Here is a 26,415-nt window from a genome sequence, read left to right as displayed (position 1 = left end):
GCTACTTCTAGTTGCGGTGTTAGTTCAGGATTTGCGGTCAGTACAGGTTCCACCGACTCCAGAGAAAGTTTCCAAGGTCACCAGATCATAACACTGTCCAAACTGTTAGGAAACCCTGCCTAATCAACTTATGCATTAGAAACATGAATATTATGCTCTGAAATATATTTGAAAGCAAGAGTCAAGACAAGAAATTAGTGTATTGATACGTGGAGAATTTACTTTTAGTTCAATTTCCTGAAGTTTGCCGGTCCCCATGTTTTCGAACATTTAGCAACAGGATCGGTCTAAAAAAAAATTGTGGCATTTCACACACTGTAGATGAATTCAAGTGTGAGTTAATGACATCAGGCACGGCAGTACAACCTTTACCATAGTAGTCTGCAGCTATCACATCTTACAGCTGTCACAGCCAATCAAAAAGTGGTGCAGCCATTGTAGGCTTCTGCAGCCATAGGGATAGGAGGTCAAAGTTCACAATTCTGCATAGGAGTAGAAAATGATCAACTTGAAAATGGAAGTGATAGTCTGATTCTATGAATAATGATGCAAAGATTCAAGTGACAGTGGAAAAAGGAAGTGATGTAGTTGTATAGTCACTCATTGATTGGAGATATACTGCAGTAATAGCACCTAATCACAGCATTTTTTAATTTTTCACACACTGTAAACTTGGAGGGTAGTATTAATTAGTATTAAGCCCCTCAGTGCTCACCTGTATATATAATTTTGCTACTTAACCAATATACTGAAACCAAGACTAGGGTGTCATAGGGAATATGCTTCCTTCCTTGTCAGACAGGAAAGCCATTTTTTTACAAAGCCAAAAGAAAAATCTCTGTCATGCATATATTATCATACAACTGTTTTCTCACAATCTTTAAATGCTGTGAAAAATATTTTTACTGTTGAACATTTCCTTGTTGTAGTAGTTCAATATTAGACCAATACACACTACTAAGGATGGGCGGACCTGTGGAAGTTTGGGTTCTGGTACCTGAGGTGAATTTTTTAGAAAGTTTGTTTCAGATACCAGAACAGTACCAGAACTTCCACCAGAACCCGAACCACATTGAAAATAATGGATACCGAAAGCATTTCAAAGTAACACATGCATGTTTGTAGTGCAGGAAACGGTTAGTGCAGCATGACAGGCTCCCTTTAAACTGATTTCCTGGTCATGTATCCAGTGTTGTCAGCAGTTTTGCAGGGTGAAAGACAGACACACTGCCTTTAAGGTCCAAGCAGATTAGCTTATTAAGAGAATAATGCCAATGGAGGCGAAGCATTAATGGTACTGAGAGCTACCAGGCATTTCTTTGAAAACACAGAGTTTTGTTCATGCCCTTTTACCAATCATAACTCAAAGCTTGATAATAGTTATACTGCTTTATGCAAACTGTGTTCTTCTTTGAAAAGGGTAATGTGTTTGCCATTTGACATTTACATTTATTTTTGTGCTTTTTAACGTTGTGCATTGAAATTACACTTAGTATAAGTTATAATAACATCATCACTGAATCGTTTACTTTGGTATTTATATTTCTTTTAAAAACCATAATCAGGAACATTTACCACCAATCGAATTAGCATTCAAATGTGCTAAAAAAGCTGAAAAAAATAATGCAAAGTTATAAAGCCAAAAATTTGTCTTTTTTTATTTTGCAGTGTTAACATCAGACTGTGTTAGTACATGAAATTATACTGTCCATTTCCAATCACTGGTGTTATATTCATAATAGAGAGCTATATGCACCTGTGGTTCCTGTAAAAATCTGCTCAACTGTTCTTACTTATACGAAGCTTTGTATACTGTGGATTATGTAAAGTTTAACGCATATTTCCTTTCACATTTCTCTTTAGAACTGGAAGCGGAGGAATGGTGCAAGTCTCTATGTATGGAGTGTTTAGGAACAAGACTTAATGATATAAGCCTTGGTGAACCAGATCTATTAGCTGCTGGAGTACAAAGGGAACAAAATGGTGAGTATCATTCTTTTATATCATGATATAATGTAGGAAAGTAACACTCCTAAACTTTGAAATCATTAAAAACCTTAATTTTGCAAAAATATGGATTAATTGTTAAATATTTAGATGAAAAATCTCACCTTTTAGAAGAATGAATGAGCTCTTTCGCTTAACTATTGTCACCTACTTTTTGCCAATTGTTGATGAAGAGCCATCTACAGGGTCAGACATCACACTGACAGGATTGAAAGTTAACCTTTTACAAAAAAAGGAGATTTTTGCCACTCGAATCTTATTGTGCTCTGTCAAAAGCTTTTATATATTTTTGTTTTTAGCCTTGGGTGATCCTGTGGAATTAGAGATTTTTTTGGTTACCCAAGTTGATTTCACATTTTGCAAGCACCTTCTTTAAATTGATTTATACCTGGTTCACGTCTAGGTATGAAAGAATACTAATTATTGTGTACAGCTGGAAATGCTTGTAATGTCTAATATGCATAAAAATATGCTTTGATGATGGGATGGTATTTTCTACCACGTGAGGCCTGGTGCAGCAACTGAAGTTTGATAAATTTGTGACAAGTTAGGAATTTCCCACAGATAATTACTTTAGAGGAAATAACACTCAACTCTGAGTCAATTGGGCTCAACAGGATGACACTGATATAGCTGCCACACATTAGCAACAAGATTTGCTATGTGTCCTTGTAAGAGTTAATGCACCGAGTTACTGGTGACCCAGCTAGCATTGCAATGTACACCTAAACCCATGGTAATTTGAGTCCATAAAAACCTATTGTCTCCTGCCAGTAGAGGTTAGGCTACTTTCACACTAGCGTCGTACGACGCACGACGAATTGCGTCGTTGCGACGTATTGACACTAGCAGTGAATGTGCCACACAACGGGTGCAGCGGATGCTGTTTTTCAACGCATCCTCTGCCCCATTGTGAGGTGCGGGGAGGAGGGTGCGGAGTTACGGCCGCGCATGCGCGGTCGGAAATGCTGGACAAGATGCACCAAAAAACGATATATGCAACGTTTTTTGGTGGCGACGGTCCGACGCAACACGACGCAACCGTCGCACAACAGTTACGATGTGTGGCAATGTGTCGCACTGCGTCACTAATGCTAGTCTATGGAGAAAAAACGCATCCTGCAAGCACTTTTGCAGGATGCGTTTTTTCTACAAAACGACGCATAGCGACGTGCAGTGCACGACGCTAGTGTGAAAGTAGCCTTAGACACTCCAGGTCTGCCTGATAGAAGCAGAAAGTGCCTGCATCACAGCTATCTGTGAATAGTATTATTGCCGCTCAATGTTTATGGTGGGCTTCCCTACAGTGGAGCAAAGCAGGAAGCTCCAGCTTGCACTGGCTTCTCATAGCCTAGGTGAATAAGACCAATCCACCAGCAAGGCAGAATATCTCTGTTAAGGCCCCGTCTCACATAGCGAGATCGCTAGCGAGATCGCTGCTGAGTCACAAGTTTTGTGACGCAACAGCGACCTCAGTAGCGATCTCGCTATGTGTGACACGTACCAGCGATCAGGCCCCTGCTGTGAGATCGCTGGTCGTGTCGGAATGGCCTGGACCTTTTTTTGGTCGTTGAGGTCCCGCTGACAGCGCTGAATCGGTGTGTGTGACACCGATCCAGCGATGTCTTCACTGGTAACCAGGGTAAACATCGGGTTACTAAGCGCAGGGCCGCGCTTAGTAACCCGATGTTTACCCTGGTTACCAGCGTAAATGTAAAAAATAACAAACAGTACATACTCGCCTTCTGATGTCCGTCAGGTCCCTTGCCGTCTGCTTCCTGCTCTGAGTGCCGCCGTACAGTGAGAGCGCAGCACAGCAGTGACGTCACCGCTGCGCTCTGCTCTCACTGTACGGCACTCAGAGCAGGAAGCAGACGGCGAGGGACCTGACGGACATCAGAAGGCGAGTATGTAGTGTTTGTTATTTTTTACATTTACGCTGGTAACCAGGGTAAACATCGGGTTACTAAGCGCGGCCCTGCGCTTAGTAACCCGATGTTTACCCTGGTTACCCGGGTGCTGCAGGGGGACTTCGGCATCGTTGAAGACAGTTTCAACGATGCCGAAGTCGTTCCCCTGATCGTTGGTCGCTGGAGAGAGCTGTCTGTGTGACAGCTCCCCAGCGACCACACAACGACTTACCAACGATCACGGCCAGGTCATATCGCTGGTCGTGATCGTTGGTAAATCGCTATGTGAGACGGGGCCTTTACTGAGAGAATGTGAAGACCTCTCTCACAGTTGGAAGTGTTGAAGTTTATTCCTGTGGGTGAAGGGTGCTTTTGCTAGATAGGCAAAGATTTGAAACCAAACAGGAGAAGTTTAGGCACAGTAAAGGGAAAGAAAGAGGTTTACGCCTTAATTGAAGGATTGCAAAACACCAGAGGAAGTCTGCATGCTTATTGCTGTTTCAAACAGTGAGGATAAGAGTGCTGGGCTAGAATAAAAGTGACACTGAGCAAGCCAGATGAGCTGCTTAAGAGTATACCAGTAGGGTTGAGCGACCTTTACTTTTATAGGATCGGGTCGGGTTTCACGAAACCCAACTTTTTCAAAAGTCGGGTCGAGTGAAATCGGCCGATCCTATAAAAAAGTCGGGGTCGGGGTCGGCCGAAACTCAAAACCCAATGCAGTGCATTGGGTTTCCAATGGTTCCCAGGGTCTGAAGGAGCGGAAACTCTCCTTCAGGCCCTGGGATCCATATTTAAGTGTAAAATAAAGAATTAAAATAAAAAATATCGCTATACTTACACTCTGACGGGCCCTGGTACTAACCGGGAACCTTCCTTCCTTAGAATCAGCCTTCCAAGACCTGCGGTGACGTCGCGGTGACGTCGCGGCTTGTGATTGGTCGCACGGCCCCCATGTGACCGCTCGCGCGACCAATCACAAGCCGCGACGTCTCCGTGACGTCACCGAAGGCCCTGGAAGGGCTGATTCTTAGGAAGGAAGGCTGCCGGAACGAAGCCGAGGGTGAGTATATTCCTATTAGGTATATACTCACCCTCGGACACGCCCTGCTTCTTTCCGACAGCCTTCCTTCCTAAGAATCAGCCCTTCCAGGGCCTTCGGTGACATCACGGAGACGTCGCGGCTTGTGATTGGTCGCGCAAGCGGTCACATGGGGGCCGCGTGACCAATCACAAGCCGCGACGTCACTGCGACATCACCGCAAGGCCCTGGAAGGCTGATTCTAAGGAAGGAAGGTTCCCGGTTAGTACCAGGGCCCGTCAGAGGGTAAGTATGGCGATATTTTTTATTTTAATTCTTTATTTTACACTTAAATCTGAATTCCGATACCAATTCCCGATATCTTAAACATATCGGGAATCGGTATCGGAATTCCGATTCCAGATTCAGAAGATCGCCGACTTCATGGCCGACCCCACACAGGGGTCGGGTCGGGTTTCATGAAACCCGACTTTGCCAAAAGTCGGCGACTTCTGAAAATTGCCGACCCGTTTCGCTCAACCCTATATACCAGTAAACTTTGTAAAGTAGCATAAGAAAAAGTCAATGGTGATAAGGTGTTATCCGAGCACGCTCATTTCCTAATTGAGTATTTTGACATGCTCGAAAAGTATCCCCTCATCTCGGAGGCTGCATTTGTCACTACTTGTTGACAGCAGCAGCAGAAGTACATGCAGAGATTTCCTGTTTGTTAGGCAATCCCTACATATGTTGCGGCAGTCGAACAACTGTGAGACATGTGGAGCACCCGCTTTGGCCATGGGGTACTCGGGCTGGGTCCGACGGTTCTTAAAGGCATGTGTCATGGCAGCAGTGACCCGGTCCAAGGCCCTGGGCATCCAATAAAAGTCAATTTGAATTTAAAGGGGAATAAAGTTTATGGGGGATTATTGTTTGTGACACCACCCGTGGTACTCAGTCAATATGGCAGCTAAGATGTTTCAGCTCTCCACGGGCAGAGCTAGTCCCCAGGGAAGATATAGGTGTTGATTGTGATAATGGTGGTTGTGTTAGTTGTAGTGTAGGGCAAGTGACGCAGGAATAATTCAGAGTACACAGCTGGGTGCAGTTTTCAACACTACTCACAGTTCTGCAGATTACTGTCTCCAGCTGTGTGCTGTGTCCTCCGGGTCGGTGATCCTGCCAACCCCCAGATGATTTGGGGTAAACTTCACCAGGACTCCTCTTAAGTTCCTTTCCAGGCTGTCTCACTGCACTGGCTCCCACCTCTCCTGCCCTGCGCCTTCACACATAGTGTCCTAAGCCAGCAGCCCCAGATCTTGTCGGGTGACGTCTCTCTAGTCCCCTGGGTCCTATATGGCTGCCTTTTCAGCAAATATGTGTGGATGTGGCACATACAGATACCACAGTCTCCAGCTGGCTAGCTGAGCCTTGTAGTTCTCCACTAGTCTTGGGGGCCGGTTCCCCACTGTGACCTGGTCCCTACACCTGGCTATGGTCAGTGTGGATGCAAGCCCCAGAGGTGGATTGCTCACTACCTGTGCCCCTATGGCGCCTTCTTCTTCCTGGAGCTTCCCTCCCCTCACTCTTCTTTCTCTAGCTCCCTCTGACAGGGAGCTCCTTTTTGCACGTCTCACTCCATTCAGCTTCTCTTAGCATCTGCTTCACTTTCCCTCCTAATTAGCTCCTCCACTAACTACTGGCTCCACTCACAGCCTCTACCTAGTTGCCCTCTCCAGACTGGGATGAGGCCATCCTCCCATAGGTTACTCCCAGGTGCCCTGTCTGGAGTGGTGAGGTGTTGGATACTGGTGTTAGGGTCCTGGGTAGAGCGCCCTCCTTACCTGAGAGTGGGATACCACACCTCTGAATGATGTTCAGTACCTCTGTGGCAACTGAACCCTCAGGGGCACCACACATGCAATCTTGGCAACTCAAGCATTTTCTTCGGGCACACTGAAAATACTTAAATAGGACACGAGCATGCTTGGATAACACCTTATGTGAGCACGCTCACTCATCACTACAAGCCAACTGTTTATCTTTACATCTTCATCATCCACCCATACACAGCGCTGGCAAAAATTAACAGACCACTGCAAAATGTTCAGTTTGTCTTATTTTTCTCTTTATAGGTATATTTTTGTGTAAAATGTAAATTATTAATTTATTCTATAAACTTCTGACAACAAGTCTCTGAATTTCCAAGCAATAAATTTTGTATTTTTTTTCTAAAAAGGAGAAAAGGTCAAAATTTTAAAAAACTCAGTGCTTTCAAACCTCAAATAATGAAACAACAATAAGAAAACAAGTTCATTATCATTTAGAAATAACAATACTACTGTTTTAACTCAGAAAAAGTTCAGAAATCAATATTTTGTGGAATAACCATGATTTTTAATCACAGCTTTCATGTGTCTTGGCATGCTTTCCACCAGTCTTTCACACTGCTTCTGGCACAAAAATTTAAGCAGTTCTTTGTTTGATGGCTTGTGACTATCCATCATTCTCTTGATTACATTCCAGAGGTTTTCAATGGGGTTCAGGTCTGGAGATTGGGCTGCCCAGGACAGGATTTTGATGTGGTGGTCTCTTAATTTTTGCCAGAGCTGTATAAGCTCCATTTGTAACCGCTGAGCCCATTGCTGTTTAAGTGACTCTGTCACCACGATGGTTGTTCAGTTTTTGTGATTAAAGATATCTTAAATGGTCTCCAGTGTGTATAAAAAACATACAAGGTTTATGGAGAAAACGCTCCATGTTTCAGGGTGTGGTCCAAAGTGTGAAATTCTACACTGGAATATGTAAATCTCATTTGCAGTAAGTGGAAAAAGAAACACTAAGCTGTCTCAGTTATGTCAACAGTAATCCAAGATATCACAAAAATCCAGCAACCATAAAAAGTATAAAGGGTAAATATAACCTTTAATCCATCTTAATTAAAAGCATGAAAAAAGTGCACAATTAAAAATTCCTGCAGTATTGTGCGTTTCAGTTATAAAGACACTTTTTCATAGCAAATTCACAATAGACAGACACCGGCTTTTAACCAAGAAGGAGAAAGATGTGGTTCACACACTAGACTTACTACAATGATATAGTCAGAAAAGGGAAAAAAGCATATTTAATCTCAAACAAGTGAACCAATATATAAATATATAAATACTAGATGGTGGCCCGATTCTAACGCATCGGGTATTCTAGAATATGTATACTTAGCGTATAGCACAGCCCACGTAGTATATTGCACAGCCATGCAGTACATTGCGCAGCCCTCGCAGTACATTGCGCTGCCCACGTAGTATATTGCACAGCCACGCAGTACATTGTGCAGTCAACACAGTACATTGCGCAGCCCACGCAGTACATTGCGCAGCCTACATAGTACATTGCGCAGCCAACGCAGTACATTGCGCAGCCAACGCAGTACTTTGCGCAGCCCATGCAGTACATTGCGCAGCCCAAGCAGTACATTGTGCAGCCAACGCAGTACATTGTGCAGCCCACGCAGTCCTTTGCTCAGCCCACGTAGTACATTGTGCAGCCCACCTAGTACATTGTGCAGCCCACGTAGTACATTGCGCAGCCAATTTAGTACATTGCCCAGCCCACGTAGTACATTGCGCAGCCCACATTGTACATTGCGCAGCCCACGTAGTATATTGTGCAGCCCACGTATTATATTGCGCAGCCCACGTTGTATATTGCGCAGCTCACATTGTATATTGCGCAGCCCACGTTGTATATTGCGCAGCCCACATTGTATATTGCGCAGCCCATGTTGTATATTGCGCAGCCCATGTACAGGTCCTTCTCAAAAAATTAGCATATAGTGTTAAATTTCCTTATTTACCATAATGTAATGATTACAATTAAACTTTCATATATTATAGATTCATTATCCACCAACTGAAATTTGTCAGGTCTTTTATTGTTTTAATACTGATGATTTTGGCATACAACTCCTGATAACCCAAAAAACCTGTCTCAATAAATTAGCATATTTCACCCGTCCAATCAAATAAAAGTGTTTTTTAATAACAAACTAAAAAACCATCAAATAATAATGTTCAGTTATGCACTCAATACTTGGTCGGGAATCCTTTGGCAGAAATGACTGCTTCAATGCGGCGTGGCATGGAGGCAATCAGCCTGTGACACTGCTGAGATGTTATGGAGGCCCAGGATGCTTCAATAGCGGCCTTAAGCTCATCCAGAGTGTTGGGTCTTGCGTCTCTCAACTTTCTCTTCACAATATCCCACAGATTCTCTATGGGGTTCAGGTCAGGAGAGTTGGCAGGCCAATTGAGCACAGTAATACCATTGTCAGTAAACCATTTACCAGTGGTTTTGGCACTGTGAGCAGGTGCCAGGTCGTGCTGAAAAATGAAATCTTCATCTCCATAAAGCATTTCAGCCGATGGAAGCATGAAGTGCTCCAAAATCTCCTGATAGCTAGCTGCATTGACCCTGCCCTTGATGAAATACAGTGGACCAACACCAGCAGCTGACATGGCACCCCACACCATCACTGACTGTGGGTACTTGACACTGGACTTCAGGCATTTTGGCATTTCCTTCTCCCCAGTCTTCCTCCAGACTCTGGCACCTTGATTTCCGAATGACATGCAAAATTTGCTTTCATCAGAAAAAAGTACTTGGGACCACTTAGCAACAGTCCAGTGCTGCTTCTCTGTAGCCCAGGTCAGGTGCTTCTGCCGCTGTTTATGGTTCAAAAGTGGCTTTACCTGGGGAATGCGGCACCTGTAGCCCATTTCCTGCACACGCCTGTGCACGGTGGCTCTGGATGTTTCCACACCAGACTCAGTCCACTGCTTCCTCAGGTTCCCCAAGGTCTGGAATCGGTCCTTCTCCACAATCTTCCTCAGGGTCCGGTTACCTCTTCTCGTTGTACAGCGTTTTCTGCCACATTGTTTCCTTCCAACAGACTTACCATTGAGGTGCCTTGATACAGCACTCTGGGAACAGCCTATTTGTTGAGAAATTTCTTTCTGGGTCTTACCCTCTTGCTTGAGGGTGTCAATGATGGCCTTCTTGACATCTGTCAGGTCGCTAGTCTTACCCATGATGGGGGTTTTGAGTAATGAACCAGGCAGGGAGTTTTTAAAAGCCTCAGGTATCTTTTGCATGTGTTTAGAGTTAATTAGTTGATTCAGAAGATTAGGGTAATAGGTCGTTTAGAGAACCTTTTCTTGATATGCTAATTTATTGAGACAGGTTTTTTGGGTTATCAGGAGTTGTATGCCAAAATCATCAGTATTAAAACAATAAAAGACCTGACAAATTTCAGTTGGTGGATAATGAATCTATAATATATGAAAGTTTAATTGTAATCATTACATTATGGTAAATAAGGAAATTTAACACTATATGCTAATTTTTTGAGAAGGACCTGTAGTGCATTGTGCAGTCCACGTATTATATTGCGCAGCCCACGTTGTATAGTCACGTAGTATATTGCCCAGCCACGTAGTATATTGCCCAGCCCATGTAGTATATTGCCCAGCCACGCAGCATATTGCCCAGCCCATGTAGTATATTGCCCAGCCACGTAGTATATTGCCCATCCCATGTAGTATATTGCCCAGCCATGTAGTATATTGCACAGCCCATGTAGTAAATTGCCCAGCCACGTAGTATATTGCACAGCCCATGTAGTATATTGCCCAGCCACGTAGTATATTGCCCAGCCATGTAGTATATTGCCCAGCCCATGTAGTATATTGCTCAGCCCACATAGTATATAGCAATGTGGGCATTATATCCCTGTTAAAAAAAGAAATAAAATAAAAAATGGTTATATACTCACCTTCCGGAGACCCTGGATCCAAGCGCAGCGGTTACCGACGCTGCTCGTGCGCTCCGGTCTCAAGAGTGCATTGTGGTCTCGCGAGATGATGACGTAGCAGTTTCGCGAGACCGCTACATCATCATCTCGCGAGATCGCAGCATGGACCGGTTACCAGAGCGTCGCGAGTGGGAAAGGCCTGTTGTCGATCCGGGGGCCGACGGACGGTGAGTATATAACGATTTTTAATTTTTTAAATTATTTTTAACATTAGATCGTTTTACAATTCATGCTGCATAGGCAGCATGAATAGTAAAAAGTTGGTCACACAGGGTTAATAGCAGCGGTAACGGAGTGCATTACACCACGGCATAACACGGTCTGTTACCGCTGCCATTAATCCTGTGTGAGGGCAGACTGGAGGGGAGTATGGAGCGGGCACTGACTGCGTGGAGGAAGGAGCAGCCATTTTTCCGCCGGACTGTGCCCGTCACTGATTGGTCGTGGCTGTTTTGCCACGACCAATCAGCGACTTGGATTACATGACAGACAGAGGCCGCGACCAATGAATATCCATGACAGAAAGACAGACAGAAGGACGGATATGACCCTTAGACAATTATATAGTAGATTAATAATAGCTGTTGTTTAAGTCAACATGTCTACCAGTATCTAGTTTCAGTATCCAAAAATCTTTTGTAAGAACAATTTGGCACACCAGTCTCCAAACCTCTTGGGTCTATTCACCCTTTGGATAATATAATCATATACTTTTAAATTTCTTACAGTACACAACAGTACTGTGCAAATGTTTTAGGCAGGGATGAAAAAAATGCTGCCAGCTATAATGCTATCACAAATAGTCGTGTTAATAGTTTATTTTATCAGCTAAAAAATTCCAAATGATAGAACAAAAGATAAATCTAAATCAAATCAGTTCTTGGCTTACCACTCTTTGCCTTCAAAACAGCATAAATTCTTTTACATACAATTTCACAAAGTTTTTGAAGGAACTCGTCAAGGAAGTTTGTTATGAATCCATACTCCGTGGTGTCGCTAATTTGTCACGTGTCCGCTCTCACACGTGACTTGGGGTTGTGCCTGCAAGGGTTAATCTATCCCTCCACTCTCAGTCCAGCATTCAACATCTGTCCTATGCTGTAATGGGAGCATAAATCACTCACTGACCCAGGCCACACACCCGCTCATACACGCTGCCACCACTCATCGAATACATGGGCGATGAGTCCCGGACTATTAATAACAATATTGTCTATCAGTCATAAGGCTCACACACCTTAGGCTATGGATTATTTTAGAACATTCAAGGTTCAACTTGTTAAAGTTTTATACTTTAATACAAAAAAGGTTCAGTGCTTACAATAAGAAAAAAGTATAAAAATATGATAATAAAAAGACATACAACTTATGCAAAACAGTATACAGTAAACAGGAGAAACTTACAGAAATTATCTAACTGGTAGTTTGCTTTCTGCTCCCTGAGGGTAGAATGAATGTGGATTGGCTCACACCAGCTTCTCAGGCTGCCCCAAATTATGTGAACACGTGTCTCTGTATACAGCCGTAATTTATAGTTTTGGTGTGGAGGTCAGGTTTCTAGACCGCCCGCTCAGGTTAATATCATAATTGCTGGCTTTTGATTGGGCCACGGCTGCGCTACTAATGAATAAATTATTTTATCTTGAGACACCCTGTGTAAACATTCTCACGGATAGATACCATCAGACCGCAATTAACATCTCCCCTCCAAGACCTAGGAGGTGCCAAATGTTACCTTTCTTCTTGGCTTCCCATGGGACTCCCTGGTGAGATTGGGGACAGAGTCTACTTGTCTCAGGGAAGTACATATTAACACCTGGGTGCGACCTGCAGCTTTTCAAGACAGATGTTACATCATTGCCAGTGACAATAAATCTATGCATAGTCCACTGCACACTTATATACTGTATATATATATATATATATATATATATATATATATATATATATATATGTATATATATATATATATATATATATATATATATATATATATATATATATATACACACACACATATACAGTACAGATCAAAAGTTTGGACACACCTTCTCATTTAAAGAATTTTCTGTATTTTCATGACTATGAAAATTGTAAATTCACACTGAAGGCGTCAGAACTATGAATTAACACATGTGGAATTATATATTTAACAAAAGAGTGTGAAACAACTGAAAATATGTTTTATATTCTAGGTTCTTCAAAGTGGCCACCTTTTGCTTTGATGACTGCTTTGCACACTCTTGGCATTCTCTTGATAAGCTTCAAGAGGTAGTCACTGGAAATAGTTTTCGCTTTACAGGTGTGCTCTGTCAGGTTTAATAAGTGGGAATTCTTGCCTTATAAATGGGGTTGGGACCATGTGTTGTACAGAAGTCTGGTGGATACACAGCTGATAGTCCTACTGAATAGACTGTTAAAATTTGTATTATGGCAAGAAAAAAGCAGCTAAGTAAAGAAAAATGAGTGGCCATCATTACTTTAAGAAATGAAGGTCAGTCAGTCTGAAAAATTGGGAAAACTTTGAAAGTGCAGTTGCAAAAACCATCAAGTGCTACAAAGTAACTGGCTCACATGAGGACCGCCCCAGGAAAGGAAGACCAAGAGTCACCTTGCCAGTGACACAATAAATCTATACATAGTCCACTGCACACAAATATACTGTATATATATATATATATATATATATATATATACACACACACATACTGTATTTCACCACAAAGTTCTTCAAAACATAAATCCTTCTATCTCGTCATTACCATAGAGATTGGATGATTTTGAGATCAAAGCTAGATAAGGCAGTACCATTACTTCTGGGAATCATTGATTTTATTTACACTAAAGATAGTTCTAAATAACATTGGCTATATATGTGGGTCATTGTATTGTTGACTGATATATTTGGAACCATTCAGATGCCTCCTTTATGGTATTGCATGATAGATAAACAATCTGCCTTTATTGAGGACATTATTGAAATGGGCCAAATCCTCAACTGCATTAGTTGAAATGCAGTCCCAAACTTGCATGGAACCTCCACCGTGCTTCATTATTACCTGCAAACACTCATTATTGTACAGCTCTTCAGCACTTGGGCAAACAAGCTACATTCTGTCACAGCCAAATATTTCAAATTTTGACTCATCAGTCCAGAGCACCTACAAATTTCTTCTGTGGCAGGAAAATATACAGTCAATGACATTAAGATCTATCTTTAGTGTAAAGAAAAACAAAGAGTCTTGGAAATGATTATTTGACACTCGCAAAGCCCTAAATCTCAAGTCTATGTTGAATTACTTGAAGAGACAGAAGGATTTGCACTAGCCTACATCAACAGAATATCCGTGGTTTGTTCTCAAAGAGGTTTGTAACAATCATTTTGCTAAGTTCCTTCAAACAATGTGTGTACATTGATCTGATTCATATTTATCTGTTGTACATTCATTTAGCAGTTAGTTAATTAATAATAATAAATTATTAACATTTCAATTTCTGAAAGTATTCTCATTTTGCAGCAAGAGTGAGAGAAAGAGAGAGAACTAAAAAACAATAAAAAAATGGGAAAACGTGAAAATTCCCACAAAAGGTCAACACCATTTTACCCATTAACAATCCTACAGCAATGTTGCTACTGTGACTTTAGCTTAGTGCCATATGGGCTAATTTATTCAAGTGGAAGTGAATTCTATTTGAATTTTCCAAATATCTGTATTTTCAAGAATGCTACATAAAAAAACACAAAAAACAGACTAGAGCCTCCTAACAGAATGAAGCAAGTGTGAACAGATGAAAGCTGCTATAACTGGAAAATATACAAACAAAAGAATGCAGCTGCGCTCTGTAAATACTAACATGATTTTCTCCAGAATATTGAGTTTTTTGTTGCTTGCTCCCCTGGAATTCAGCAAAATGATGGCAAGCTGAGTGACATTTTACTGAATCATAGAGGGTGGGCAAAGGGTGAAAAAAAACTGCCAATCACCTGTCTATCTGTCTCTGCTACTTATTGTACACCATGATACACTAATTACCCTTAAATAAACAAATAAAAAACTGGGCAAACTCAATGAGAATATTAGCCATAAAACTTCTTTATTACAATTTTTCATTAAATAGATATAATATAAGCAAATGTGCAAAGCGCACGACAGCTGTCTGGCAATGGTGCAGCGATCAATACAGAGTAATACTACACACAATACTTGATTGCTAAAAGTATATGTGCCCCCATTAAATGACAACAGGGTACTAAAGATAAGTTACTCCTCAAGTGAGTCAGTATAGGCACAAAAGATAGATTAAGTAACAAAGTGAACTTCCTGTTATGTAGTTGAACCCTGCCCGCGACCGAGGATCAACTACACTAACTTACCAGTAAGTTCACTTTGTTACTTAATCTGTCTTTATTACCAGTGCCTACATTTGGATTAACTATAAGAAACAAAAGCTCACATATACACTATATGATGGCCCACACAGTAGTCTCCATATTGTGTGATGCCCCCTCAGTCAAATACTATTAAAATTGAAAAAAAAACATTATACACTCAACTCACTAAACCCCAGATTCTTGTGAGTCCTCAGGCAAGAGTGTCAAGATTTGGGCAGACCAATGCAGTGAAACACTGGGATCATCAGTGTCCCAGTGTGTGTTGTGATGAACACACAGATTGTGTCCAGGGAATGAATGCTAGGGGGAGTGAATGGGGAGACAGCAGTAACTAATAGAAGTGTATAGCTGCTGCAGAGAGCGAGCTGCACTAACAGGACCTGAGACACGTGATCACAGGGGGAGTGGCTGGAGAAGGAGCTAAGCTCCGTGCAAGGGAGAGAGAGAATCGTTAGACAAGCCAGGTACAATAGCCAGAGGGCAATGCAATGCAGTATCCAAGGGCACAGACTAAAGAATGGTGAAATACAAGCCAAAGTCAGAAAAGCCAGACAGGAACGCAGTAAACAAGGGCACAGACAAGGAGAGCAGTCAGAGAGCAAGCCAGAGATCAGAACTAGAGAAATAGCAGAGGTACAGAATCAGAGCGTAGAAACAAAATGAGGGACAAGCTGGATCATACACTAGACAAGCACATGGGAACAAACAGTGTACACAGGTATAGCAAGGTCAGCTGCTCAGCCGAGGAGAGAACTATCACTGACAAACGCCCCACAAGAGAGTGGGTTAATATAGCCCTTCCCAAACCAAAAGGAGGCCAGCAAAGTTAACTCGGTACAGCTCAGGATGGGGAAAGGAATTCCCGTCTAGAGCCATGACACAATAAAACCTGCATGTGTTTGAACCAAACTACAGTGCCTGTGTGAACACTATCTAATGCTTAATGCCTAATATCTAGCAGAGAGAGTAAGTCCTTACACTGTATAACGCTTTTTTGCCCACCTAACATTAAATAATGTCCCCTTTGTCCTCCCCGACATAGAGTTTTAATGTCTCCTGAGTCCCCCATATACAGTGATATCTCCTGAATCCCTTCCATGCACAGTAATAATGTCCCCTGAGTCCCTCAATATACAATAAAAATGCCCCCTGATTCCTTCCATGTGCAGCTCCATTATACAGTAGATATATACTACGGTATATATGAAGCCCCAAAGCATGATATCCTCGCTGCTTCTCTACACACAGTATGATGTCCACACAGTTCCATATATACAGTATGATGTCCCCAACTGCTCTCCAATACCCAGTATGATGAGCGCACAGCTCCCTATATAACAGCGTGATGTCCTCACAGTTCCCCCATACACAGCATAATAGCCTTCAGAGCCCCCTATACATAGTATAATGTCCTAACACTGTATGATGGTCCCAAACCCTCTATACAAAGTATAATACATCATAATTCTATACACAGTCTACTGCTAAAAAAAACTATATATGGTATACTGTCTTAATAGTAGTCCTCACACAGTATAATACCCTTAAAGTTCACTTATATACAGCACAATTCCCTAAACATAGAGCTCACAAAGTATAAGACACAAAAGCTTGCATATGCACTATATGATGGCTCCCACAGTAGTCTCCACATAGTATAATGCCCCCTCAGTCAAATACTATTAAAGCTAAAAAACATTATACACTCACTTACCCCAGATTCTGGTGAGTGCACAGGCATAGAGTGTCAATATTTGGGCAGACCAATGCAGTGAAACACTGGGATCATCAGAGTCCCAGCATGAGGACATCATCACATGGCTCAACCTACGGCCCTGTAAAGTATATCACTCTGCAGTTCTGTAGGCCGCAGGCCAGAAGCAACATGCGACCTATAGTATAAAGAGGGGTAGTGCAGGGAGTCTGTGCTGTAAACTTCAATACAGTTAAAAGTGGTGGTCTCTCTGGCTCGGCCACTCAGAGTGAGTGGCCTGGGCTGACCTCCCCCTGGCTCCCCTGGTAGCTACGCTACTGACTTATGTGTTTCAGTTTGCTCCCTTAGTCATAGCATCTGACTTATATTTTAATGGAATTAATTTTTTTAATGGATATTTATTTAAATCTTGTATTGTTTTTTTCTGAAGCAAAACTATTTATTTGAAAATTCATCAGAAAAAAATGTATTTTCCTGTGACAGATTTTATGCAAAACATGGCTCCAGATTCTACAGTACTTTTGGACATGTGTGAACTCAAGCTGCCCATTGAATAATTGAGTATGGGTTAAATTTATCAATGCCATTCAATGACTTTTGGGAACTAAAAGTAGTTCAATAATTTCCACTTGTACTTCCATGACCCAAAGCAATAAATCATCCTAGATTAAAGAATACAGACCATGTACTTTTGTTTTACCTTCTAGTGTCACACCCATTAATCTCTGCAAAATATTGCTGTGTAGACCCTTGGTTCTATGAATGTAAGAGGAATTATTACGTTGTCTACCACTGGCTTTTCATAATAAACATATCTTACAACCAGGCAAATGATTACAAATGATAGTGCATTCAAGTTGCTCTAATATATGTATTTTGAAAAAAAGACTAAAACTTTATACAAGACATATTTTGGACTTTTAGAACTAGATGAAGTTTTTGTATTATTTATTTGTTTAGGTTTAACTACTTATTATTTTATCAATTTGTTAAATGATTTGTGGATGACAAGATGGAGGTCCAGGGAATGGCACTGTCTTTGCCAGTGAGAGAAATCAAGGTGCAGGATCCTCAGGTTGCTTGTAGGTTAAAATTTGTATTCACACTGATATAAAACAAATAAAAACTATATAAACAACACATTTCAACTTTTTTGAGCCTTCTTCCGGTATATTAAGAAAATGAATTTGACCCTTCTTATATAGCCCTTTCCCAGAATGAGAGAGGGAGGGGACACAAAAGAGGAAGAGGAGGAGTGATTCATCCAACATTGTTGTTTGATACATAAAAATTAAAAGTTTGTTTGGTCCTCTCATCTTTGTGCCAGTTTTTCAAAACATATAGGACTTTAAATCTGTACATTTACATACAAGTAGTTCTATTAAAAAATATTAATTATGTTAAAGTGATTCTGTCACCCCCAAATGCAAATTGAACTATTTAGGCATACATATAATGGACTTTGCCCCTAAAAGAACCATTCTTCTACTGTACATTCGTACCAATACCCCAAAATAAAGTGTCTGCAAATTAAGATTCTGCACTTTTATAAACAATTTTATGTGGCAATGGGCTCAGCACACCGAAGCTCCCTCAATTAAATATCTAATAAAGCTGTTTTTATATGAAACAAAAATGACTAAAATTTACAGTGAGTATGTTCACACGTTGCATATTTGCTGCATTTTTTCCATGCTTTTTCCTCTCGTTTTTTCCATAAAAATGTAACATTTTAACTGTTCAAGTGAAGTGAACAAGATTTCTGAAATCATGTGCACATGGTGCTAATATTTTCCTTGCAGATTTGAAGAAGTTTCAAATCTGCAGAATGTTAATTCTTTAATAGTTTTTACAGCCTTTTTATCCCATTCAAATGAATAGGAAATAAAAGCAAGAAAAAAGTGTTAAAAAAAATTAATCACTCAAAAAGGCAGTAAGGTGGAACAAACGCACTTATTTTAAGCAGTATATTTCCTGCCAAGATATACCATTTTGATGCAGAAATATCTGCAGCAAATACAGGTGCTTCTCACAAAATTAGAAAATCGACAAAAAGTTAGCTTATTTCAGTTCTTCAAAACAAAAAGTGAAACTCATATTATATAGAGTCATTACAAAGTGATCATTTTCAAGTTTTTATTTATGTTAATGTTGATGATTATGGCTTACAGCCAATGAAAACCCATAAGTGATTATCTCAGTAAATTAGAATAATTAACAAAAAAACACCTGCAAAGGCTTTTAAGCATTTAAAAAAGTCCCTTAGTCTGTTTCAGTAGGCTCCACAATCATGAGGAAGACTGCAGACTTGCCAGATGTCCAGAAGGTAGTCATTGACACACTCCACAGTAGGGAAAGCCACAAAATGTCACTGCTAAAGAAGCTGGCTGTTTACAGTGCGCTGTATCCAAGCATATTAATGGAATGCTGAGTGCAATGCCTTGGTAAAGGGATGAAAACATTAGATATTTCCCAAAAACTTAAGCGTGATCATTGTACTGTTAAGAGATTTGTGGCTGAATCTGATTACAGATGTGTTTGTGCTGATAAAGGCATAATGAGGAAGGTTTTTGCCAGGCAAGTTCATCAGATTAAAAGAGCAGCTGCTAAAAAGCCATTACAAACCAGCAAATAGATATTTGAAGCTGCTGGTGCCTCTGGAGTCCCTTGAACCTCAAGGTGTAGGATCCTTCAAAGGTTTACTTTGGTTTATAAATCTACTATTCGGCTACCCCTTAACAGTGTTTACAAGCAGAAACGGTTGAAGAAGGGCCAGACGTACATGAAGACTAATTTTCAAACAGTCTTGTTTACTGATGAGTGATGAGTAGTGATGAGCGAATATACTCGTTACTCGAGATTTCTCGAGCATGCTCAGGGGTCCTCTGAGTATTTTTTATTGCTCAGAGATTTAGTCTTTCTTGCCGCAGCTGAATGATTTACATCTGTTAGCCAGCATAAGTACATGTGGGGGTTGCCTGGTTGCTAGGGAATCCCCACATGTACTTATGCTAGCTAACAGATGTAAATCATTCAGCTATGGCAAGAAAAATGAAATCTCCGAGCACTAAAAAATACTTGGAGGACCCCCGAACATGCTCGAGAAATCTCGTGTAACTAGTATATTCGCTCATCACTAGTGTCGAGCAAACCTGGATGGTCTAGATAGATGGTGTAGTGGATGGTTGGTGGATGGCCACCATGCCCCAACAAGGCTGCGACATCAGCAAGAAAATGGATGAGTCATGTTTTGGGCCGGAATCATGGGGAAACAGCTGGTAGGGCCCTTTAAGGTTCCTGAAGGTGTGAAAATTAACTCTGCAAAGTATATAAAGTTTCTGACTGACAACTTTCTTCCATAGTATAAAAAGCAGAAACGTGCCTTCAGGAGCAAAATCATCTTCATGCATGACAATGCACCATCTCATGCTGCAAAGAATACCTCTAAGTCATTGGCTGCTATGGGCATAAAATGAGATAAACTCATGGTGTGGCCACCATCTTCCCCTGACCTCAACCCTATAAAGAACCTTTAGAGTATCATCAAGCAAAAGATCTATAAGGGTGGGAGGCAGTTCACATCAAAACAGCAGCTCTGGGAGGCTATTCTGACTTCATGCAAAGAAATACAAGCAGAAACTCTCCAAAAACTCACAAGTTCAATGGATGCAAGAATTGTGAAGGTGATATCAAAGAAGGGTTCCTATTTTAACATGTAACTTGGCCTGTTAGGATGTTTTGGAGTTAAATAGCTTTTTTGTTCAGTGAATGTGACCTCCTAATGCTGCAAATTCAACAAATTAGCATTTTCAGTTCTACTACTACTATTACTACTGTGCCTAATAATTTGGAACAGTGCATTTTGAGATTTTATTCATTTTGTAGATAATACTGTTATCCCTGGGAGGTTTCTTCAATAAAATTCACTGTATACTCTAACAGGTGATGACTTTTATTAGACTGGCTGTCATTTGCACCGACCATTTAGGAGAATCCGAGAAAAATATTATTTGCATAATAATTTGGAACATGGTGTAGTCAGTCATGTGATTACTGTGCCACAAACTATGATAAAGCAAAATTAAAAGATTTTTCCCATCTTTTTGAAGGATCCCTCACTAGCACCCACCTTTGTGCATGCTCATTCATAAATGTCACAATCTTATTCTGAAAATTGAAACACTTTCATTGGAGATAAATACTGTAAATTGATTCATCATCTTCTATTTTTACAGCAAATTTGTGACAATTTACAAAGTGGAAGACTGTTAGGGTTGGCGGATTGCACTAAATGAAATATAACATAAAGTGCAATCGCAACCCGGGGTCCACCGTGCAGAGATGAACCTGCTGCTAGTGTGAACAAGGACAGAACAAAACCGTGTGCGTTAATAATAATCTTTATTTTTATATAGCGCTAACACATTCCGCAGCGCTTTACAGGTTGCACACATTATCATCACTGTCAATGATGGGGCTCACAATCTAAATTCCCTACCAGTATGTCTTTGGAGTGTGGGAGGAAAGCCACGCAAGTACACGGGGAGAACATACAAACTCCTTGCAGATGTTGTCCTTGATGGGATTAAACCCAGGACTCCAGCGCTGCAATGCTATCCACTGCTCAGTAAGGTAATCTCTGGAATTAGACTCCAGAGTGCAAGGCTGCACCTGCATATCACTGATTACCATGGACTTGGCTGAAGAGCCAGTAGTAGCCAAACATATACCGCGAGCCTGAGCAAGATGCTGGGACTGACATCTGTGCTGAGCAGCAATCTCAGCGGCCGGATCTGATTGTGAGACCACAGTAGCAAATAATGCTTGGGGTCTATCCCACGCAGCAGGAGAATCCCAACGCCTAACAAAGACATTCAAAATAATCTTTAGTTAGTTCAGAACCATATTGTATATGCAGAATGATGAGTGGATGGTATAAGACACCATAGTCCTCAAGCTATGAAAATGTAACAGGTGAATAATTAAGCATAATTATAAGGCTGCATTCCAACTTCAATATATAAATGGTGTATTTTAAAATGAAAATTTGCGTAAAACAAAAGTCACTTATGGTTATTGAGAGTAGAATAAAACCATTATCCTTGCCTTTGTGATGTTCCCAATATTATATAGGTAGTACAAGAGATGTGGTGCACTCCGCATGGAAAAAAAAAAAAAAAAAAAAAAGGTGCAGGCTGAACACAAAGTCACAATGTCTATAGAAAAAACAGCCGCACACTCAAGACTTGCAGGTTTTTACGTGAAAGTTGTATTTTTTATTTTTAGTACAGGCATCACCAAATGCTTATTAGTGTTCAGAGAAAATGACGGATACTTTAAGTTACGGTTAACGTTTCGACCAAGGCTCTGTACCTTTTCTACCCTCCATTAAAAGTGTGGTTTTGACAAAGACCAGCCTTGGTCGAAACGTTAACCGTAACTTAAAGTATTTTGGACTGGACAACCCCTTTAACAAGTCATTAATCACTCATGGAAATTGTCATAAAAACTGGATCAAATAAAAATGCAAATGTGCAGAATACCTGTTTATTTTCAACTTTTCCACCCCTAAACCCCATCAAAAATACTAATCAATGCAAACGTGTAGCACTGTTAACTTATCCCACGAAAATTAGTTATTTGTTATTAATTTTTAAAACTTTAAAGCTGGGCTTTCTATTTACATATGTCATACTAGTTTTTTACTCTCTTAGACTGTACCCTCTAAGGCCACATTCACACGTCCAATATTTGGTCAGTATTTTACATTATCATTTGTAAGCCAAAATCAGGAGAGGAACAATCAGAAGAAAAGTATAATAGAAACACGTCCCCACTTCTGGATTTTTCACCATCTCAGGGTTTTGGCTTACAGATACTAATGTGTAAATTAGATCTTAAGAGAGAAAGAAAATTTGAACTCTATAGTGCCACCCATTGGAAGCAACAATACCACATGTCAACGTTTTAACGCGCCTGGATAGGACTTGGGATAAAAGCTAATGTAAAATACTGACCAATTGCTGAATGTGTGAATGTAGCCTTATACTGTGAATGTAAACCAGTAAGGTAGTTTAATAGTCTAGAATTGCTACTCCAGATGTTAGTTATCCATTGCAGATGTTTGTGATGACCCCCTGGTCAATCACCTACAATAATAGGTGTTGGATAACAGTGCAGAGTGCCCACAAGCTGATAGCTCTCTCTGTTCCTGAGAAAACTGCTTTGAGTAAAGCAATTTTTCGGCTAGAAGAGAACTGTACAGCCTGTCTGATCCAGAAGATGGTGATCTGAGAGCTAATACCCTAATCCTGGCTCAGTACCCTAAAATGATAAATACAAATCTGAAATCAAAAAGGTTTTTTGGTTAGTTTTATTGACTTAACTTAAGAGAAAGTCCTCTTTGGTCAGACGGAAAATCAAAAAGTAGTTTCCCCAACAATGATTTCATCAATGTATTCTAGAAATCGGATGTAATTTGATTGGGAGTCCAGCAACACATTCAATTTCTCTACATCATCACCATGTAAGAGATTCCATAGTTCGTGACTAAATGGAGAATCCATGTAATGCCTGGATATGTTGCAGTCAAAGAGATATTTCTTGTCGCTATTTTGCACTGTTGCTGAGAGACCCCAGGGCCAATTTTTTAATCAGAGTTGTAGATATTCCATCTCCTGTGTCAAAGTTCAGTTTACTGACCTATTGGTGCATTTGAAACTGCTGGTCATTGTAAAGCGACTTGTAGGAGCTCCCAGGCAAGCAGCACCCAAAGCAAATGGGTTTCAAAACCAGACAACCCATTCATGACGGCCTTTATTATTATTTGTTTTATTTGCCTACTATTTCTAGATTATATAAAAATTGTATCTTGAATATGATCAATCACTCATTATTTTGACACCAAACACATATTGTATAATATTTGCCATATAGTAACACACTTGGGACATTATTACATTATTCTATACTACACTGAATGTATATTTTATACTGTACTGGGATATTGTTTTCTGCCTAAAATGTTCGAGGTTTTATATTTTTTGCCTTTATATTAGGAGAATTCAGATCCCTCTACACAGTAGACTTATATGGAAACTTGTTAAATATTTAATGTGACGGTGTTTGTGGGTTTTGCAGCAGTTGGAACAGACTTGTCAGCTGAATGAATGATATAACCAATGACAAGCCCAAAGCAATTCAACAGTCACATTTTTCATGTGCTTCTATTGATTACACTAATAATTCTTAAAAGTCATTTCCTTTGGTGTCTGTTTCATTATCATTATATAACAGCTTTGGAACATAATTAACCATTAACGTTAAGAAATATTACTTATCTGCTACTTGTGGGCATGCAGTATTATACCGTGATATAATTTTTGTTCTATATAGAATATTAGCTAAAAGTAATTTTTGATTTCAGAAAATCAGACAATCACATTTCATACCGATTTATGTCTATATATTTTTACTACCTAAAAAATACATTTTAACCAATGAGTGTATACTTATATGAATAATTGTTTGATATTACTTAGATATCATTAGCATTTTTTAGATATAATTTGCAAATATGAAATATGATGCAGAAAACACCATTTTAAATATTATTGTTCTGAAAAAGTTCTGATCGTGATACTAAATATATTAAGAACATTAATAAGCAATTTACTAATATACGTGGCATGTAAAATTTTGAGCACCCCAGGTCAAAATTACTGTTATTGTGAACAGTTAAGCCAGTTGAAGATGAAGTGATCTCTAAAAGGCCTAAAGTTAAATATGACATATTTCCTTTATAAAATTTATATATAAATACTGTATATATATATATATATATATATATATATATATATATATATATATATATATATATATATATATATATATATATATATATATATATATATATATTTATACAGCTCTGGCAAAAAAATAAGAAACCACCACATCAAAGCCCTGTCATGGGCAGCCCAATCTCCAGACCTGAACCCCATTGAAACCTTTGGAATGTAATCAAGAGGATGATGGATAGTCATAAGCCATCAAACAAAGAGGAACTGCTTAAATTTTTGCACCAGAAGCAGTGTGAAAGACTGGTGGGAAACATGCCAAGATGCATGAAAGCTGTGATTAAATATCATGGTAATTCCACAAACTATTGATTTCTGAACTCTTCCTGAGTTATAACATTAGTATTGTCTGTAAATGATTATGAACTTGCTTTGCTTGCATTAGCTGAAAGCACTGCTTTTTTTGTTATTTTGACAATTTCTCCTTTTCAGAAAAAAAATACAAGATTTATTGCTTGGAAATTCGGAGACATGTTGTTAGTAGCTTATAGAATAAAAGAACAATTTAAATTTTACTCAAAAATATACCTATAAAGAGAAAAATCAGACAAACTGAACATTTTGCAGTGGTCTCTTAATTTTTGCCAGAGCTGTACATATATTTAAAATATATTTAAATACAATATATATATATATATATATATATATATATATATATATATTGTATATATATATATATATATATATATATATATATATATATATATATATATATATACAATATATATATATATATATATATATATATATATATATATATATATACTTATATACTGTATATATTCTATACAACAAAAGAGAAAAGAAACATGCACAAACGCAGGGATCACTGAGACAGTATATGGTATATAAACAAATAACGTTATTTGTTTATATACTATATACTGTCTCGGTGATCCCTGCGTTTGTGCATGTTTCTTTTCTCTTTTGTTGTATAGTCTGTGTTTTGACATGCTGCAGGTTGAGCACATTAGACATTATTGTTGATGGTGCCCTCTATATTTAAGTGGTCTGATACTGTATATATTCACTACTGTTCCAAAGATTAGGGTCGCTTAGAAATGTACTTATTTTTGAAAGAAAAGCACAGTTTTTTCCAATGAAGCTAATATTAAATTGTTAATGTGGTAAATGACTATTCTAGCTGGGTAACAAATCTGCTGGCATCACGGCATGGCCTCGCATCTCTCACACTAACTTGCCCACTGCTCCAGGTCATGATGTGCTTTCTGTTTCATGCCAGCTCCATGTTCTGTGTCTCTGCTCTCTGCATGCTTCATGGCTGTGTGTATAAGGGGGCGGTGCCTGAACTCTCTGGTTCTTATAGGAATCAGGTGCATCTGTCTAATCTGTTCCTGACCAATTGCCAGGAGGCCTCCAGTATTTAGTGCAGCTCCACCCAGTGGTCTGGGCCTGTGCAATGTGTTAGCTCAGTTTGTGTTTAGCTGCTGAGTTTGCCAGGCCTTGCTCTGAGTTACTCCCTCTCTGGAGGCTTTTCTCTGTGCTATTGCCTTGATCTTGTTGTCCGCCCTCCAGGAGGCAGAATATCCTGGTCCCTGTGTCTTTGTCCTTGTTTCTTGTCTTGTTCCATTTCCTTGTCTGAACTTAGTCTTCTCTCAGTCTCCTTGTCTGCGTCCTTCCCTGC

At 39.9% G+C, this 26,415-nt stretch overlaps 1 protein-coding gene across 3 annotated transcripts in view; it reads left to right on the top strand.

Moving 5' to 3' along the window:
• The window catches only part of DOK6 (docking protein 6), a 1,023,171-nt gene that overhangs the window by 438,250 nt on the left and 558,506 nt on the right, over positions 1–26,415 (top strand). For all 3 annotated transcript variants that reach the window (XM_077270110.1, XM_077270111.1, XM_077270112.1), the window contains one exon: positions 1,864–1,983. In XM_077270110.1, coding sequence (XP_077126225.1) covers positions 1,864–1,983 — 120 coding nt within the window. The remainder of the gene's footprint in view (positions 1–1,863; positions 1,984–26,415) is intronic.

Source organism: Ranitomeya variabilis, chromosome 6, assembly GCF_051348905.1.
Source record: "Ranitomeya variabilis isolate aRanVar5 chromosome 6, aRanVar5.hap1, whole genome shotgun sequence".
Lineage (NCBI taxonomy): Eukaryota > Metazoa > Chordata > Amphibia > Anura > Dendrobatidae > Ranitomeya > Ranitomeya variabilis.
This window is presented reverse-complemented; position numbering and strand designations above follow the sequence as displayed.